The 20,197-nt window shown below is 46.6% G+C and overlaps 1 protein-coding gene across 4 annotated transcripts in view; it reads left to right on the forward strand.

Annotated features, from left to right (window-relative positions):
* mboat1 (membrane bound O-acyltransferase domain containing 1) overlaps positions 1 to 20,197 on the forward strand; it is a 189,342-nt gene that overhangs the window by 84,837 nt on the left and 84,308 nt on the right. For 2 of the 4 annotated variants that reach the window (XM_038796971.1, XM_038796968.1), the window contains exons 4-6: positions 2,157 to 2,252; positions 11,090 to 11,101; positions 17,951 to 18,006. In XM_038796971.1, the coding sequence (XP_038652899.1) occupies positions 2,157 to 2,252; positions 11,090 to 11,101; positions 17,951 to 18,006 (164 nt within the window). The remainder of the gene's footprint in view (positions 1 to 2,156; positions 2,253 to 11,089; positions 11,102 to 17,950; positions 18,007 to 20,197) is intronic. The other 2 variants (XM_038796970.1, XM_038796969.1) reach the window with 2 other exon arrangements.

The following is a 20,197-nucleotide window of genomic DNA, read 5'->3' on the forward strand; positions in this document are numbered from 1 at the left end:
ATTTATTAAACTATTTACAATTCTCCTACTCTGATTCGCCACTAATGTTATCCTTCTATAGCTACTTCAGACTGAACGGACCAGTCTGCTACAATCCACGTGGTGGGTGTGATGTTGAATCAACCCTGTGTCTGTACTCACTGAGGTGTCTACACTGGAAAGAGGAAGATCATGTGTGCTGTGTCCTTTATAAATGGGTTTGGTGTAATGCCCCCCTGTGGTAGTGTCACCTCTGTGTGTATCGTTAAATGCCTCATTGGTCGTGTCTATCTTACTGACCTATTGGTTGAGTGTTCTGTGTGTCCTGTATTGGTGCTCCCTCTAGTCTCTATCTAGTCTCCGTGTTGACTTACATAAGCCCCTTGTGTATCTACAGTGATGCATATCACCACACAAAATGCATTCACCCCCTGGTGACTCAGTGGGTTGTGCACCATAGAACATAGAACATAGACCGATACAGCGCAGTACAGGCCCTTCGGCCCACGATGTTGCACCGACATGGGAAGTCAAAAACTAAAGGCCATCTAACCTACACTATGCCATTATCATCCATATGCTTATCCAATAAACTTTTAAATGCCCTCAATGTTGGCGAGTGCACTACTGTTGCAGGTAGGGCATTCCACGGCCTCACCACTCTTTGTGTAAAAAACCTACCTCTGACCTCTGTCCTATATCTATTACCCCTCAATTTAAGGCTATGTCCCCTCGTGCTAGCCACCTCCATCCGCGGGAGAAGGCTCTCACTGTCCACCCTATCTAACCCTCTGATCATTTTGTATGCCTCTATTAAGTCACCTCTTAACCTTCTTCTCTCTAACGAAAACAACCTCAAGTCCATCAGCCTTTCCTCATAAGATTTTCCCTCCATACCAGGCAACATCCTGGTAAATCTCCTCTGCACCCGTTCCGAAGCTTCCACGTCCTTCCTATAATGAGGCGACCAGAACTGTGCGCAATACTCCAAATACGGCCGTACCAGAGTTTTTGTACAGCTGCAACATGACCTCATGGATCCGGAACTCAATCCCTCTACCAATAAAGGCCAACACACCATAGGCCTTCTTCACAACCCTATCAACCTGGGTGGCAACTTTCAGGGATCTAGGTAACATGGACACCGCGATCCCTCTGCTCATCCACACTACCAAGAATTTTACCATTAGCCAAATAGTCCTCATTCCTGTTATTCTTTCCAAAGTGAATCACCTCACACTTCTCTACATTAAACTCCATTTGCCACCTCTCAGCCCAGCTCTGCCAGCTTATCTATGTCCCTCTGTAACCTGCAACATCCTTCCACACTGTCTACATTCCCACCGACCTTTAGTGTCGTCTGCCAAATTTACTCACCACAACCTTCTGTGCCCTCCTCTAGGTCATTATAAAATGACAAACAGCAACGGCCCCCAGAACAGACTTGTGGTACGCCACTCGTAACTGAACTCCATTCTGAACATTGCCATCAACCACCACCCTCTGTCTTCTTTCAACTAGCCAATTTCTTTTCCAATCTCTAAATCAACCCTCAATCCCCAGCCTCCGTATTTTCTGCAATAGCCGACCGTGGGGAACCTTATCAAACGCTTTACTGAAACGCTTCCCAGTGCTATCCTAAGCTCTACAGATCAGGAAGGTCTGGATTCTACCCATGATTTGTGCTCCTCCAACTGATCCCAGCTGGTTCACTGGCTGGGGAGGAGCTAGCATCGGCTTCAGCATCCCTGAGTAAGAAAGGGGGAAAAATAATCAAATCCGGATTTATGCTGCTGGTGGACACCACTTGAATGGGTGTGTATAATTTGCCTCCTGTTTTGACCCTCTTGCTTATCTCTGTTTTTTTTACTCCACACTTGGCTGTGCCTTCTGCCATAGAGACCTTGAGTTGACCTAAACTGCTCCACTTTTTTTTTTCTCCTTCTGCAAGACTCTCATTTCAAAACAACCTATCTTACTGCCTCCTCTGGCTCAGTGACAATTTTTTTTATTTGCTTGAATGAATTAGCAGAGGGTGACTCCTGCCAGTGGACACCATGTGCCAGAACCAACATTTGAACTTGCAGGAGAGGCTGAGGAAATTCAGGATGTTTTAACTTTTTCTCGATATGTAACATGCTGGTAATTCCAATACATTTATGTTCCCTGTTCTTCAGGTATTCATTTGTAGCTGCAATGGGCTATCTCACACTGTGCCAAATTAGCAGAGTATATATCTTTAATTATGGACTGTTGGCCACAGATTTCTCTGGGTGAGTTTTCAGACATATCTTAATTGTAATTTAATATTTGAATATGAAAGTCATTTTTTAAAAGAGGGCATTGAGGGGACAAGGAATGCAATTATTGGATAAGGATGAGGAAGTTACCTTTTTTTTCCCTTCTGTTTTAGAGACTATTTCAAGGTACTTTTAACAAGTCGAATATCTGCAAACTCCAATGTTTTCTTTTGTGGGATAGAGGGTGGAATTCTCTGCTCCCGCAAAAAATCGGGAAGGCCTTCGTGAACTCGGCCGAGTTTCACGACGGCCTCGGAGGCCTCTCCTCTCACCTTATTCACCCACACCCGGGGGGCTAGGAGTGGCCCTTCATAACTCTCGGCCGCCGGGCCTTGACGCTTGCGTCAAGAATGACGCGGCCGGCGTGCCTAAGTGACATCAGCCGCGCATGACGCAGGTTGGCCGGCTCCAACCCGCGCATGCTCGGCTGACGTCACGACGGCTGACGGCTCAAACCCGCGCCTGCGCGGGTGCCGTCTTTCCCTCCGCTGCCCTGCAAGACGTGGCGGGCTTGATCTTGCGTGGCGGCGGAGGGGAAAAGAGTGCGTCCCTTTTGAGGTGGCACCGATCGCGGGCCAGTCCCCTCCCGAGCCCACGGCCGTGGTGCTCACTCCCCTCTCTGCCCTCCACATGCTTCAAACCAGCTTTTGGCGCCATGTTCACGATGGCAGCGACCAGGTGTGGTTTGCCGCCGTCGCGAACAGCAGGCCGCTCGAGCCCATCGGGTCGGAGAATTCCGCTCGCCGTGAAAAACGGCGAGCAGCAATTCTTCGAGCGGGAGTGGGGAGAATCGTAGGGGGCGCCGGTGGGGCGTGTCGTGAGTCGCCCGGCCCTCCCGCGATTCTCCCACCCGGCGTGGGGAGCGGATAATCGCCGCCCAGAGTTCCTATCATTTTAATTGTTGTTGTGAGTTTCTGTTTTCCCCGACTGAATTCTCCGAGTACTTTCCTGTGACTGGTCATCAAAGCCTGAGGGGAACAAAAGTTTCCCCAACTGTATTAAGGCACTGCTCGATGCAGTAGCCAGCGTTTAATGTCGGTGCTGTATCTGAAGAGCCATGGTGGAGTGACAATGGCTGTAGGTGTTAAAAATATTTTATTCGATTTGTAAAATTTTAAACGTACGAACAAATGAAACAAACCAAAACACCCCAATAACACACAGCAAAAGCCCCCCCCCTTCCCCCCCAAGCAACCAACGGTAACCAACTCTTCAAAATGCAGTATAAATAACCCCCATCTCTTGTAGAACTCTCACTTGCACCCTCAAAATAAACATGACCGTCTCCAAATACAGGAACACCATCAAATCCCCCAGCCATGCAGAGGCACAGGGTGGAGAAGCTGACCTACACCCCAACAGGGCCCGCCTACGAGCAATCAGCAAAGCGAAAGCTGAAACATCTGCCCCCGCTCCTGCCTGCAGCTCTGGAATGTCCGAGACAACGATTATGGCCCCCAGGCAACTGGGCTCCAAGTCCACGTGGAAGATCGCTGACATGTTGCTAAAAAGCAACCTCCAAAATCTCTCCAACTTCGGGCAGAACATATGTACATGATTGGCCGGAACCCTCTTACACTGCTCACAAATACTCTTCACATGCTCAAACGACCGGTTCATCCTCGACTTCGTCAGGTGCGCCCTTTGCACCACTTTTAGCTGTATCTCCCATCACAACTCTTCCTCCAGTGCTCTTCCTAATTCCTCCTCCCACTTGGCCGTGGCCCCCTCCAACGATACCCTTTCCTCCTCCAACATCCTCCCATAAATCGTCGCGACGACCCCCTTTCTAGCCCCCTCCAACAAGGAAGGCAGTGCCACCGAAAAAGTCAGAAAACCTTCTTTGCAAAGTCCCGCATCTCTCCTCCCTTAATGTAGGCAAAACTAGTAGCTGGTCGTCGACTTCAGGAAGCGAAGTGTCGTACACATCCCTATCTGCACAATGGTCCCGAGGTGGATATGGTTGACAGCTTCAAATTCCTAGGTGTACAAATCACCAACTATCTGTCCTGGTCCACCCACGTCAACACTACAATGAAGAAAGCACAACAGCATCTATACTTCCTCAGGAAACTAAGGAAATTCGGCATATCCACATTCCTCTTATGGATTTTTACAGATGCACCATAGAAAGCATCCTACCTGGCTGTACCACAGTTTTGTATGGCAACTGCTCGGCCCAAAACCGTAAGAAACTACAGAGAGTCCAGTCCATTACATAAATCCGCATCCCATCCATTGACTCTGTCAAACCTCCCGCTGCCTTGGGAAAGCAGGCAGCATAATGAAAGACCCCTCCCACTCGAGTTATTCTCTTTTCCAATCTCTTCCATCGGGCAGAAGGTACAAACGTTTGAGAACACGCACTAACAGATTCAAAAACAGCTTCTTCCCCGCTCTTTCTAGACTCCCGAATGACCCTCTTATGGACTGAACTCACAAAATATTCATCTTTACTGCCTGCACCCAGGCTGCCAACGATAGGGGTAGGCTGTGCCACCTCAGTAAACCCGCCTTGACCCTACCCTCCAAGCTCGTGAATTCACTTTGCGAAGCCGGGCCCAATCCTGGGCCACCTGCAACCCAGAGTACCTAAAGTGGGTAGTCGCCACCCGAAACAGCAACCCCCCAAGAAAGACTTCTACCCCCCGATAAGACACCAGAAAACACTCGGGGAACAATTTTCCGGAAAGATTTCTGAGTGTTGTAGCAAGCGGGAATTGCCGCGAGCTTCCCTGCGCTCGGCCCAGCGAGGCCAGCAACATTATTCAACGTTAATTGACCCACTTAACAAGGCCTCACGGGCTCCTCACCGCAAATGAAGGCTCGCCAGCTGATTCGTTGGCAGTGCATTCGCCTGCCCCCGCTAACAAGGTCGAGCAGCACTTACGCTACACTCACTTAGCCAACCCCAGTCAGCCCGCAACAATGGCGCCGAGGAGACCAGCCTCAAGATTCGGGGGTGCTGACATATGGGGGCTGCCGGATGCAGTGGAGGCCAACAGGGATGTCCTGTTCCCCCGAGGGTCCAGGAGATTCAGCCATAGGGCAGCCAGTGCTGCCTGGGACGAGGTGGCGGTGGCAGCAAGATTTGGTAGTGTGACCAGGAGGACTGGCCTCCAGTGCAGGAAGAAGGTCAACAACCAACACCAGGCAGCACGAGTGAGTAGAAACCAACATCGTCCCATCCTCCCCCAAGGGACCCCAACTTTCCCTCCACCCCCTTTCCCTTTAACCCTCCCGCCACCCTCTCCCACCACAGTGAACCACATGTGTGGCTAACGATGCCCCCTCTGTGTCTCCTCAGGAAAAGCTCTCCCACATTAGTCGGGAGAGGGCCCAGACTGGCGGAGGGGTGCTGGACTTAAGAATCGAGGAGCGTGCACTGGAGGTGACCAGGATGGATGAAGACAAATCGGTCACCCACACGGAGGCTGGCGGACGCCGCGGAGGTAAGGAACCACCCAGAGGACCTGTTAAAAGTGAGTTGTTATTGCCTTACTGACTGTCCCATCCCGCCTACTGACCTCATGTCTATTTTCCTGCAGGTCCTCCAGCCGACAAGCCGGCAAATTCTGTGCGGCACCCTCTTCTGACTCCGAGGAGACCACCTCGGAGGAGAGCTCCGAGGATGCAACTGTTCTAGTCGTGGCACAGCTGTCATCCTCACCCTCCACCAGCGCAGATACACACACCTTGGTGGGAAATGTTAGTGGCAGGCTTCTGGGGCACAAGCTGGTGAGCACCACACTTCTGCCATCAGGTGGAGGCAGGAACCCCCAGGTGAGACAGCAGTCGGAGGGCTGTTGGATCCCAGGACCCCGTTGGGTCCCAGCCCGTGCTGAGCCTGTGGTACAGAGATACTCAGAACTGATGGAGACAATAGGGTGCAGTCAGGACATTCAGTGGGTGCGAGATGTCCCTGTCACTCCAGCAGATCCATGGCCACTTGTAGGAGTCCCAGAGGCTATGGGCGCTGGAGATGGCGCCGACAATGTGTGGCGCCGAGGCCAACACTGCTAGTGTGGCGACCGCAGTAGAGAGCCTGGTACATAACATCGCCACCATTAGTGAGGGTATCTAAGGTGATACGTAGTTGGTGATGGCCATGGCTGAGGGTCTCGGCAGAATGTCTGGTACTGGGGAATGTCTCCCAGTACCAGGCCGACCTTGATGAGGTTCTGCAGGACATGACCCGCTCTCAGATGGGCATAGCAGAGGCGCTGCAAAGCATGTCGCAGTCACTGAGGAGCATCGCTGTGGGTGTCGACACGATGGTTCAGACATTGGGGAACCGTCAGGGCTGGCAGAGCCAGATAATGCAACGGCAACAGGGGCTCGGACCAGCTGCCCCTCCGTCCGAAGGTGAACCCCAGGTCCCTATGGGCACTGACCGAGAGGAGGGGGGCGCTGAATGCCAATCCGGACCTGTCCCATGGAGTGGCGATGGTGGCCACCAGCTCACCGATTTCCACCCTTGGATGAAGCCGCGTCACAAAGTCAGCACATGGTGCCGTCGACAAATGCGCCGGAGCCCTCCGGCATCATCGGGAGAGTGGGGGATTGTAAAACCCAATAAACCCCTTTGTGCACAACCATTATGATACCTCAGTAACTTTCTTCCGCAATGCAGGCTGACCTCTGAAGCCTTGGCACATTTCTCTAGGCATCCCCACTCCCTGTTGCAACCACCAACCCTCCGGCTGTAGACATGTCCCCGGAGCTGTGTCTCATCCCCTGGGTGTTCGGATGTTGACTGCTGCATGTGGGTGTTGCCTCCCTCAGTGTTCAAGCACAGTGTCCTTGCATCAAGTTGTGTTTAGGATTCTAGGCAATGACTTCAGCATGCTATATGGCCTGCCCACACACGGGAATCCACTTGGGATGTGTGAAGTGCTCACTTAACCACGATTGCCAATTCCGATTAGCAATAGCCGTCAGCTGCACGACCAGAGGCCTCGGCAGTTGGTGGGGGTTATGGGTGGTTTTTGGGGCAGACGGGCAGGGACAAGGGTTGCACCCGGAATGCATAAACATCCAGGGGTTGGCAGGCTGGTTCTGCGACCATTTGCTCCCCGGTTGTCCACCAGCCCCCCCCCCCCCCCCCAAAATCTTCCTCTGGCAGTCCACTCTGCAGAGGGTCCCCCACCCCCAGCCAAGGGTCCCTCACTCCCCACCGAACACTGGGGTGGCAAGCCCAGAACCTCCGGGATCTTTGCCTATGAGCAAAGATGGCCACTCACCTCCTTGGCTCCCCACAGAAGCCCTTCCGCCAGATTCACGTTTTCAAAAGGAGTACTAATCAGTGTCGCCCCCCCCCCCCCCCCAAACTCCTGGTATGTGACTTGTGAGGGCCTTGCATGTAATCCTATGCATCTGCTACCTTGTTCTTCTCGAGGTCATGTGTTTGGAAAGTGCTGCTGAGGAACCTTGGAGATTTGCTGCAGTCCATCTTGTAGATAGTATATAATGCATCCACTGTGTCCGGTGGTGGAAGTGAATGTGGATGGGGTGCCAATCAAGTGTGCCTCTTGGTCTTGGATGCTGATGAGCTTCTTGAGTGTTACAAGATCTGCACTCAGTGGAGAGTTTTTCATCACACTCTTGACTTGTATCTTATAGTTGACGGACAGGCTTTGGGAGTTAGGAGGTCAATTACTCACCACAGAATTCTGAATTTCTGGCCTGTACCTCTAGCCACAGTATTCATATGGCTATCCAGATCATTTCTGGCCAATGGTAACCCGAGGATGTTGACAGTGGGGGATTCAGTGATGAAATGCTGTTGAATGTCAAGGGAAGATGGTTAGATTCTAATTTGTTGGAGATAGTCATTGCCTGGCACTTGTGTGACACAATGCTACTTTCCATTTATCATCCCAAGCCTGAATATTGTCCGGGTTTTGCTGCATGCGGGCACTGACTGTTTGTTTACCAGCATCTGAGGAGTTGAGAATTTACTGAACATGAGGCAATCATCAGCAAACCTCTCCACCTCTGACTTGATGATGGAGGGAAGGTTATTGATGAAGCAGCTGAAGATTGTTTGATCAAGGACACTACCCTGAGGAACTCCTGCAGGAATGTCCCAGGATCAAGATGCCTCCAACAGTCACAACCATCTTTCTTTGCACTAGATATGACGTCAAACAAGGGAGAATTTTCTACCTGATTCCCATCGATTTTCAATTTTGCTAGGGCTCCTTGGTATAGTCACTTACCTCTGGAATTCAACTCTTTTCTCAATGTTTGGACCAAGGCTGTAATGGATTTTGAAGCCAAGTTGCTCTGGCAGAACCCAAACTAACGTTGCTGAGCAGATTACTGCTGTATGTTGCTGAGCAGATTATTGCTGTACAAGTACAGAGTTCTTAATCTATCCAATTTAACACAGTGGTATTGCATACAGTCCAGTGGATGGATTCCTCAGTGTGAAGACTGGACTGCATCTCCACAAGGACTGAGGTGGTCACTCCTACCAATTCTTTCATGGAAAGCTGGACCTATGCCAGGAATATTGGTGAGGACAAAGCTAAGTAGGCTTTTCTCTCTTGTTGATTCTCCCTCCTGCCACTGAACCAGTCTGGCAGATATATCCGTTAGGACTCAGTTAGTAGTGGTGCTAACCAAGTTAGTGGTGGTGGGAATTGAAGACCCCACCTGAAGTATATCCTGTGCTCTTCGTACTCTTGGAAGTGCTTCTTCCAAGTGGTGTTGAACATGGAGTAAGCACTCATTTATCAGCTGAAGGAAGGTGATAGATGGGAATCAGCAGGTGGTTTCCCTGACCAGTTTTAACCTTGTGGCATGAGACATCATGGGGTCCAGAGTTAATGTTTAGTACACCCATGGCCACTCCCTTCAGACAGTATACCACTACCTCCATATCTAATAGGTCTGTTCGAGCGGTGGGACATGACGCCCAGGGATAGTGATGGAGAAGCCAAGGAGAGATTTTGTACATTATAATTTGGTGAGTTCTTATAATCTGAATCCCACTTTGGCAGTTTGAGAATTTGAATTCAGTTTTAAAATTCCAGAAATAAACTGGTGGAAGTGAGCATGACATTATTAGATTGTGATTAAAAGTCCAACCACTTCATGATGGTAAAGAAACCTGTCGCCCTTGTCTGGTCGACACACGTCCCGAAAGATGTATTAGGTGAGTTGGACATTCTGAATTCACCCTCAGTGTACCCGTACAGGCGCCAGAATGTGGTGACTCGGGGATTTTCACAGTAACTTCATTGCAGTGTAATGTAAGCCTACTTGTGACACTAATAAAGATTTTTATTATTGCTATTATGTGACTCCGTACCACACCGTAATGGTTGACTATTAATTGTCCTTTGAAGTGGCTTAAAAGGTCTCCTAGTTGCGTTTCAAGGGGAAGACTCATATCACCATAGCAACAAGCAATGGCCAATAAATACCAGCCTTGACAGCAATCCCTACACCCTGAGAATGAACAAAACACATTATTCTATTACACACTTGGAAAGTGCATGTACCAACTGAAGTTATCTGGGAAATGGTGCATGTGTGGCTCAGTGCTTTTTGTTTTGGAGTTGGGGTTAGTCATTGAATGTAATCAATCCTAAATTCATTGTTCTCAGTGATAGCTTGCTATTGTATATTTAACATTCTTTATCGGGTAGGAATTTGTTTTGCTTGGTAATTGCTTTAACTAAAAGTGCTCATTTAATATTTGCATCTTCAGTTCAATTAGCAATCATGTCCATTTGCTAAGCTTTAGATAGAACATAGAACCGTACAGCACAGAACCAGGCCCTTCGGCCCCCTCGATGTTATGCCGAGCAATGATCACCCTACTCCAAACACCACGTATACACACTATACCCGTAACCCAAAACCCACCCCCTTAACCTTACTTTTTTTTTAGGACACTACGGGCAATTTAGCATGGCCAATCCACCTAACCCGCACATCTTTGGACTGTGGGAGGAAACCGGAGCACCCGGAGGAAACCCACGCACACACGGGGAGGACGTGCAGACTCCGCACAGACAGTGACCCAGCCGGGAACCGAACCTGGGACACTGGAGCTGTGAAGCATTTATGCTAACCACCATGCTACCGTGCTGCCCTTTAAGAGCTCCTATATGAATTAAAGATAACAAAGCAAAAATGAGCGCTGGTCTTTGAAAAATCCATTTCTTTTCTGCACTGATATTTAAATGAACAGAAGTGTCTTAGTAATTGGACCGATTTTCCGATATATATTTTTAAGGAATGGTAAACAGAGGATTGAGGTGATCACTGTGTCGTTCCACAGACAATCTACCATATGTCCAAGATGTAGGGAGGCTACCGCGCGCTGTCACCCTCTGCCTAAAGAGGATTTATCCCGTAACCAGTCCAGTTCATGAATTGCCATGAGCCATGCTTGAGTTAAGTTGGAAGGGATACCTTCATGTTGTTCCGTTATGTTCCATAAAACTAGAATTGTTTCCTTTTTGACGTAATCCTGTGATGAAGCCAATGCAATACTGAGATCCCAAAGTGCCTTTGTGATTCCTTGCCTAAGGCCGCATTTTCTGAAGTTGTTTCTTCCTTACTTAAGAATTTGGTTGTTCACTAGAGTAATTTTTAAAAATCAAATCTGGTTTACTGTAAAATCTAATGAGGAATAGTTTGGCAGTGTATGCTAACATGCAACCTTATGTTTTAAAATATTTAAAAGATGGTTATTTTTACACCATTTATCATCGGACTTTCTGTCTTATACTATCTATCTTGCTGTATTTTCCACGTAACCCTGTGATCTGTTTCTTTTCCTTTCTGCTCAGTGGATTATTGTGGTGAGTCGTTTATCCTTCTCATAGTTGCTCTCTCATTTGCAGAAAGTCATGGTGTGCTATGTATTCTACCATGTTGGCAGTGAGATAACTGAGCATTTACTGAATTCCGTTCTAACCCAGCATTAATCTTTACTTTTTTAAAACATATTTGTGCAAATATGCTGGATATAGCGAAACGTTAGTAGGATTCTAGTGAGTGAATGTGACCGCAGATAATTTATTTGTCATTGCTCAATGGCATACTGCAACTGCGCAAGAAAGCTGGTTAATAGGGAAATTAAACTTGAGCAAAGCACTGGAAGTGTGCAATGACATCTTGAACTTTTAAAAAGTTGGGTTTTGGATTGCACTAGCAAGGCAACATTTATTGTCCATCCAAGGTTTCCAGGAAGGTGTTATGAATCAACCACATGTATGTTCAAAAGTCCAGGATGAGTGTAGGTTGGTGTTGCAGGCAGAAATTGGTGGGGGAAGATGGGTGTGGCTGGCTTTGGATGCCTTCCTCTCTTCCTTTTATCAATGATTCAGTGGCCTTGGAGAGAGAGCTTATTGTGTCCACTGGCATGCTTGGAGCTGTCTGAGACTGATGGGCACTGCAAGAAGTTGTGTGTCTGGTGGACACGAATATTAATAATATGCCTCACGTTTACTAATTTATCTCTTTATCAGAGTTTATTTGAGTTTCTATTAGTTGCTACTCCTCGCAAGGGGGCACTTGTCGATTTATTTCCCTGCTGGTGACAGTTGGGAAACTCTTGCTGGTCAACCAAAATAGGCATAATGTAGGACTGAAGTTGCACACAGATTAGGCTGAGAAGTGATGGCATCTAATTTCTGAGGGACTTCAGTGAACCAGTTGGGTGTTTAAGGATGATCAAACATCTTCTGCCATCATTGAGTCTGATTTTAACTGAGTGAGATAAAATCATGCCAATGCTTCCGGTGCAGGCTCTTGAATGATTAGAATGACTAATTTCAGATTTATAGTTTGCTATGATGCAATTTGAACTCAAAACCTTGTAACTATTCCAGTCACATAGTCGTTTGGCTTCCATGTCCTTCTGAGGATTGCAACCAGAAACAGTAAACACAGTTTGACATTTTTATTAAAATCAGGAAGGGTTGGGCAGCACGGTGGCACAGTGGTTAGCATTGCTGCCTACGGCGCTGAGGACCCGGGTTCGAATCCCAGCCCTGGGTCACTGTCCGTGTGGAGTTTGAACATTCTCCCCGTGTCTGCGTGGGATTCGCCCCCACAACCCAAAAAGATGTGCAGGTTAGGTGAATTGGCTACGCTAAATTGCCCCTTAATTGGAAAAAATAATTGGGTACTCTAAATTTTTTTTAAAATCAGGAAGGGTTGTTGACTTTTTTCACTTCTATTTCAATCGTTTTTTTTGTGGGGAAGCAGTGAAGTAATATTGGGCGGAATTCTCCCATAAAATGACTTGCGTGCCATTTCGGGCAGCAAAATTGGTTAGAATCCCACTGGCTGTCCGGCGCTATTTCCATCGCAATTCACCCACACTTAGTCATTATATTGGACCTTGGGGAGGTTCCATCCAGAAAGAGGTATGCAGGACGTAAAGACGCCAACCAGGCCATCTCCTTGGAGATCAGGGTGCCATTTTTGAAGGGTGCCCTAATCTCCAGACAACCCTTCAGCCCCCCCCGCCCCTCCTCACCAGCAGAGACCCCACCCACGTCACTTGCAAGCATCAGGTTTCCACCCCCATTGCTGGGACCCAGCCCGCCCCCGCCCCAACACAGCGACACCTCACTATGGGATTGCCAAAGGGGGGTCCTTGGGCCCCACTACAGGGCCCCTCAATTCCCCCCACACTTTTATGGCCATGTCCCCTCTCAGACTTTGCCCCTTGGAGGTGCCAACCTGGCAGTGCCTGCCTCGTCCACAACAGGCTGGGCGATCCAACGACCTCCGAGCCCAATGGTGGCGGTCATCACATCTAGTCTCCGTTGATGGAGACCAGTAGTGATTCCCGTCAGTCCCACCCTATGCCGGTGGGGCGGTGAATCCTGGGAGCTGGCAGACTCCAACTAAAACCTGGAAATCCATATTTAAATGGATACTCATTTAAATATGTGAGTCTCACTATTGCGTCCAGTGCGTGGGCCGTGAGTACCACTTTCCGTTCGGCTCCTGGCTTTAAGGGCTTTCCCGCTAATCTTCAGGAATAGCAGGAGGTACGCCAGGCGAAATGTTAGAGGAGAATCACCCTCATTGTTTTTTTATAAGTGCAGAGCAGATGTTCCCAATACTGATTTATAAAAGTTTTAAATGCCATTATAAAAGCAAAATGTTCACTTTAGTTTCCCAAAGTGTGAAGAAAAATACGAAACCACCCATAATTTATTTTCTGAATGAAGCAGATATTAATTCATACTGAACTCTGGCTGCAGTCCTTAAAAGGTCTAAAGCATTATGCTTATCAAAATATTAAGACAGCAGTTTTCTTGGGCAGTCACAGCGTGCTATTTAGCTGGTGCTATGTTTCTAATGCATGCTCAAAGTTAAAATCGCCTTTTTAGAACATAAGAACTAAGAGTAGGAAATTCAGCCCCTCAAGCTCGCTCCATCTTTCAATGCAATCATGGCTCATCTCCTCTCGGCCTCAACTCCGCTTACCTGCCTGTTCTGCATAACCATTCAACCCCATACTAATTAAAGATCTGTCTATCTCCTCCTTAAATTTACTCAAAGTCCTGGCATCCACTGCAGTCTGGGGTAGTGAATTCCACAGATTCACGATCCTTTGAGAAAAGTAGTTTCTTCTCACCTCTGTTTTAAATCTGCTACCCCTATCCTAAACTATGACCTTGTGTTCTAGATTGCTCCACAACAAGAAGTATCCGCTCTACGACTACTTTGTCAATACTTTTTATCGCCTTATATACCTCAATTAGGTCTCCTCTCATTTTTCTAAACTTTAGAGAGTATTGGCCTAAACTGCTCAATCTCTCTTCATAAGACAAACTCCTCGTCTCTAGGATCAATCTAGTGCACCTCCTCTGAATTGCCTCGAATGCAACTACATCTCTCCTCAAATAAGGGGACCAAAACTGTACACAATACTCCAGGTGCGGTTTCACTAATGCCTTGTAGAGTTGCAATAACACTTCCCTACTTTTATACTCTCTGCCTTTAGCTATAAAGGCCAAAATTCTATTTGCTTGCCTTATTGCCTGCTGTACCTGCATACTAGTTTTCTGTGATTCATGCACGGGGACACCCAGCTCCCTCTGCACCAAAGCAGTCTGAAGTTTCTCTCCATTTAGATAATAAGTTGCCATTCCATTTTTTCTGACCAAAATGGATAACCTCACACTGGGATTCCAACAATTTCCCATTGACAGATGTTAAACTAACTGGACTATAGTTTCCTATTTTCTGCCTTCTTCCCTTTTTGAATAAGGGTGCTACATTCACATTTTTCCAATCCACTGGAACCTTCCCCAATGGATCCACTATGTCTGCTGCCACTTCCTTTAAGACCAAGGATATAGGCCATCAGGCCCTGGGGACCTGTCTGCCATTAATCCCAATAGTTTGTTGAGTACATTTTCCATATCAATGATGATTTTTCTAAGTTCTACCCTTTATATTACCTTTGCATTACCTGTCGCCATTGGGATGGTACTAGTGTCCTTCATCGTGAAAATTGAGGCAAAATTGATTTAGTGTCTCTGTTATTAACTCCACCGTCTCATCTGTCAAGGGACCAACATTCACTTTAGCTACTCTCTTCCTTTTATATGCTTATAGAAACTTTGCTATCCTTTTTTATATTTTGCATTCGTTTTGTTTCATTTTATTATTGCTCTTTGTATTGTTTTTTTTAGTAACTCTTTGTTGATCTTTATAACTTTCCTAATCTTCAATGCCTGCCTCTGGCCTTTGCAATATGATATGCTTCATTTTTGTCTTTGTTTTCTTTAACTACCTTGTTCAACCATGGATGTTTCCTCCTCCTCCTCCCCCCACCACACACACACACACACAATATTTCTTTCTCTCTGGGATATATTTTAGTTGGGATAAATTGAATATTCCCTTAAACAACTGCCAGTGCTCATCAGTTGTCCCTTTTGTCTTTCTTCCCAGTCCACTAGGGCCAAATCTATCCTCATGTCAATGTGATTACGTTTGTTTAACTCCAGAACGCGAATGTGGGACTCCAGTTTCTCGCCCTCAAACTGCTGTGATCACTCTTCCCTAGAAGATCTTTAACTATCAGGTCATTAATTTATCCCTCCTCATTGCATAATACTGAATCCAGAATAGCCTGTTCCCTGGTTGGTTCCACAACATAATCCTTCAAGAAACAATCTTAACACATTCAATGAACTCACCCTCAAGGTTACCCTTGTCAATTTGATTAATCCAGTCTATATGCATATTAAAATCACCCATGATTATTGTACCTTTCTTTCAATATTTTCTAACTTATACTGTTCACCATTGTGCAACTACTGTCTGGGGATCTATAGATAACTCCCACCAGGAACTTCTTTTCGTTCCAATTCATATTTCTACCCAGACTGATTCCACGTCTTGATCTCCAATGCCTATATCATTTCTCACTACAGCACAGATCTCTTCCTTTATCAGCAAAGCTACACCACGTTCTTCTCCTTTTTGTCTATCCTTCCGAAATACTGAGTACGCTTGGCTATTCAATTACCGGAACTGGTCTTCTTGTAACCATGTCTCAGCAATTGCCACCAAATCATACCGCTTGTCCCATTTGCTTTGTTAACTCATTAATTTTCTTCCGAATGTTTCATGCATTCAGAGCCTTTAGGTTTGTTCTATTATCAAATTTCCCTATTGCCTGATTCCTTGATGCAATATTACATTCACACGTTCTGTCCCTCCCTTTTATTTTCTGGTAACAGTCCACTTTATCATTAACCTACACTCCTACCTCATTCTTTAACTTTGATTTTCCATATAATGTCTCATCGGGGATCGCATCCGGGCATCCTGGGACAGAGAATCCCGTCCATTGTCTGTGGCGGGACACAGTTTCCTTTATGGATTCCGATATTGGTCATGTCATGTTCTGTTTTTAGATAAGTGAGATAGAAAAGGGTTATTTTTCATTCACAGGCACCTAGCGTACACATGAAGAACGTCCGGTAGGTATGGGGATGAATGGATTTGAAGCCTTCTGGAATGTAAGAAATTTTAGGAGTCGACGAAGGACAAATAATCAACTTCTTATTTATCATGAGTCATTCCTACCTTACCTGTCCTTCCCAGTGCCACCCTCCTCTGCTGTAACTTTATTTGCCAGTCCAGTTCAAAATGGGGACTATTTCTTGTGTATGTAATGTAAAAAAGGAGAAAAAGGCGAGAGGAAAGAATCACTACTTCATCTGACTTGGGAACCTTGTTTCATTAAATGAGGAACAATTTCCCTGAAATCCCCTTCTCAAGGGCAATTAGAGATGGGCAATAAAAGCTGGTCTAGCCAGTGACATTCAGATCCCATGAATGAATAAGTAAATGTGGATATAACTGCTGATACAGAAATTGGCCCATTAAATGAAAAGTAAGTAAGATGGAAAGTCTTATGAAGTAGTGCGAACAAAGCCAACAAAAATAATCTGGTATTTTGTTTTCTTCCACTGCAGAAGTCAGATTGGCTCAGTTTTCTTATAAGGAAACAAAATGAATGCAATTATCCAAAAGGAAATATGAAAGGTTTGGGAATGGGTTTTAGGTATTTTCCCCGACAGTGGAGCAGCATCCCTCCTCCCAATACCAGTTACCCAAATCCAAGCATCTAATGCCTCATATCATCCTGTACGAAGTTACCAACCATGCATATGGAAAGTAAAAGAAGGCACAATCTGCTGGGCAGGAGGAAAACAAGTGGACCTGAACAAAAACCAATTGTATAATGAAACTTGCTATACCAGCCTGACATACACATTTTGTGCAACTGTTCAAAAATGCTAGCATCCTGAATTTGTTCATAAATATTAAATCTGTCATTTTACAAGTTCCCTCTGGATTAATTTTGTCATTGTATCTGAATATTTGTACACCATTTGGTTCAGTGATTGGACCATTGACTTAATGACATAAATCAATCTAGAAATGGATTGAACCAGCTGTATCTGAGATTGGGCATAATGTAATTCTTGGATGATTCCGTTGCAAGTCAAAAGCACATTATCAAAATTGAGACATCGAGATGTCTTGGGGGTTGTTTGGCGTTGTGGCAGGGCACCGGGGGGGGGGGGGGGGGGGGGGCACACTTTGGGGAGAGAGGAAGGAGTTATATAGCTTGGCACCAAAAGGTGTTTTGCGATGGAAACTGACTTTCAGTCACTGTATCTTAGATTTCTGTGACTTGAATTATGGTGATGGTATCATGCAAGTTACCTTCACAGACATTTTGGGGAAAAAATGGATAAAGCCTTAATTAAACTGTTCAGTTTGCTTGGAGTAAAATATTTAATGTGAAACACCAGTTACCAATTATCAGAAGGTAATTGTTCAGTATCATCAGTGTCTTGAAACTTTGGGGTCACTAATCCGACATTATTGGCCAACACCATATGTGCATTTATGGAAGGTTAATGAAGCGAGAGTTGGAAGTTGGTTTGATTTATGTGGGGAGTACAGTTCACTATAATTCTATAGGAGCTCAGGGTTGTGCAGGCTGTAAAAATAATGGTTATGGTTATTAAAAATACCTGAAATTCTAGATTTTTGAGTGCACCCGCAGTTTCAGATATTCTGGTTTATTTAGTGTCCGCTTCTACTGTTGACTTCAGCTTTCTTTAATTTTAAAATTATTTTCCTTTTGTTCCTAGTCCATTGATGATAGCCACCCAGAAAATTACCAGCCTTGCCTTTCAAATACATGATGGTAAGGACTCGATGATCTTGGCACTGAATTGTACTTTTTTTACTTTTCTGGAGCTGAACCTTTGGAATATATGTTTCACATGCTTGAAAGGTCAATTTGAAATAACTTATGGCACAGTTATATGCTTGAAATATTAATCACAACAACATCTGTTCTGACCTAAAACTCTTGGAGTCATGTTCAGTATAGCTCAACCTATGGATGAATTTTGTTCACAGTTGAATGACTCACCGGGAAGGCATGCAAATCTTGGCCCCTTCATCACCGGATTTTGGATGTGATGCACTCTGACAAAATCCAAATCTTTACAAGTGTGTGAATGTGGATTTCATAACTGAGGCTGAAAGAGCAACTTAGCAATAACTGCAGCTACCAGGATGCTCCACGTGCTGATGGTTTTGATACTAGGCTAGTTCTATGTGACCACAATACTTACGAAAATGAACTGAGAATTATCGAGAGACTTCTTTATGATTGACAATATGATATTTTTTTATAAATTTAGAGTACCCAATTCATTTTTTCCAATTAATGGACAATTTAGCATGGCCAATCCACCTACTCTGTTCATCTTTGGGTTGTGGGGGAGAAACCCACGCAGACACTGGGAGAATGTGAAAACTCCACACGGACAGTGACCCAGAGCCGGGATCGAACCTAAGACCTCGGCGCCATGAGGCAGCAGTGCTACTCACTGCGCCACTGTGCTGCCCTGACAATATGATATTAAGCTTGCATCAATTTTGTGATAAATTCAATTCAAAAGAAACATTGGGCTAAATTCCCGCCTCATGACGTCGCAAACGCGAACTGCGATCGGACAGAGAACCGGTCGTCTGGCCAAAATCAAGGTACATGACCGGCAACTATTCGGGCTTCATGCTCTGGTCCCTTGCTGGTGGCGATAATGAAGTTTGCGTCCCACGTCGGCGACGACATGCAAAGTGGCATCTGCATTTATTTAAATGTGATTAGCGTGTTTGACCCACTATGTTTTGGGCCTCTGCGATGCTCCGCACCACTCAGGCTGAAGGCACGTGGGTGCAATTTACTACAGATATTTATAAATGTGAACTGAGCACTATGGCTGCTGAGGGGGAAGAGAGAGGGTAAGCCAAGTTTGAAAAACTGTTCAAAATTGCAGCGCTTGCTGGGGGGGTGGCTTCCATAGCCGGGGGAGTAACGTGAAGCAATTTGGAGACAGCTCTGTGGATTCGGGGTGACCCCTCGTGATCGGATGGCCTGGCTCGGGCTGCCATCGTTGAAGAATTTGTTTTAAACACACCCATTTGGTACAAATTACAGGCCCCAGGCTGCTCACTCTGCTGACTGCTCGCTGTGTCCTGTAATGTTCATAGAACCTCTGGTCATTTGGCAACCCACCCTGCCCACCCCTCTGGAAAACCGCAGACCCCAGCTGGCCATCAATTGGATGGGCATGGCCAAGCTCAATCAGTGGCCCACTGCAGGGTAAGCAGGAGAATAGCAGATCTCAGCCCAAACAAAGGACAAATTGCACCATGGCCTTTGGCACCCGCCCTGGCACACTGCCCGCTTCAGGTCCCAGGCTTTACCAGTGACACTATCAGCTAGCCCATTCCGCAGGACCACCAGTTGTCTCCAAACCCTGCCTGCCCACTGTGCCCCTGCTCCCATCCATCCTGATGCCGGATAGGTTTTCACAACCTGTGTGTCACACCAGGACCCGCATCACACTGCAGCTATGCTTCCAGCAGACGCACACTTCCCTGCCTCAGCCCCAACTGTAGGACCTGTTCATATACAAGCCTCTAAGCATGGAGGCAATTAGTGGTGCACGGTGACCCTCTCCACTGCACATTAAAGTGCCACCTTTCTGGCAGGATAACACACAGATCACCCAATGAGACCCCACTGGGGAAACAGGACATGGAGCAGCAGAGCCTATCACTGATACAGGTTGCGGCAGCCACCATTACTTCTGTTGACAGGAGGTGACAGGACGTGCTGCATCTGACCATGCGTGTGTCGTCAGTGCCTGTCCTTTTAAGGAGATGCCGGACTGCATGTGCCGCCAAAGGCTTTGGCTAACCAGGCAGACCATGCGTCACCTGTGCCAGTTGATGATGCATCTGGCACCACGGATTTGGAGGCGGATACCTGCTCTCGGTGTCCGTCAAGGTGACGGTCGCCCAGAGTTTTTATGCCTCTG

Source organism: Scyliorhinus canicula, chromosome 5, assembly GCF_902713615.1.
Source record: "Scyliorhinus canicula chromosome 5, sScyCan1.1, whole genome shotgun sequence".
NCBI lineage: Eukaryota > Metazoa > Chordata > Chondrichthyes > Carcharhiniformes > Scyliorhinidae > Scyliorhinus > Scyliorhinus canicula.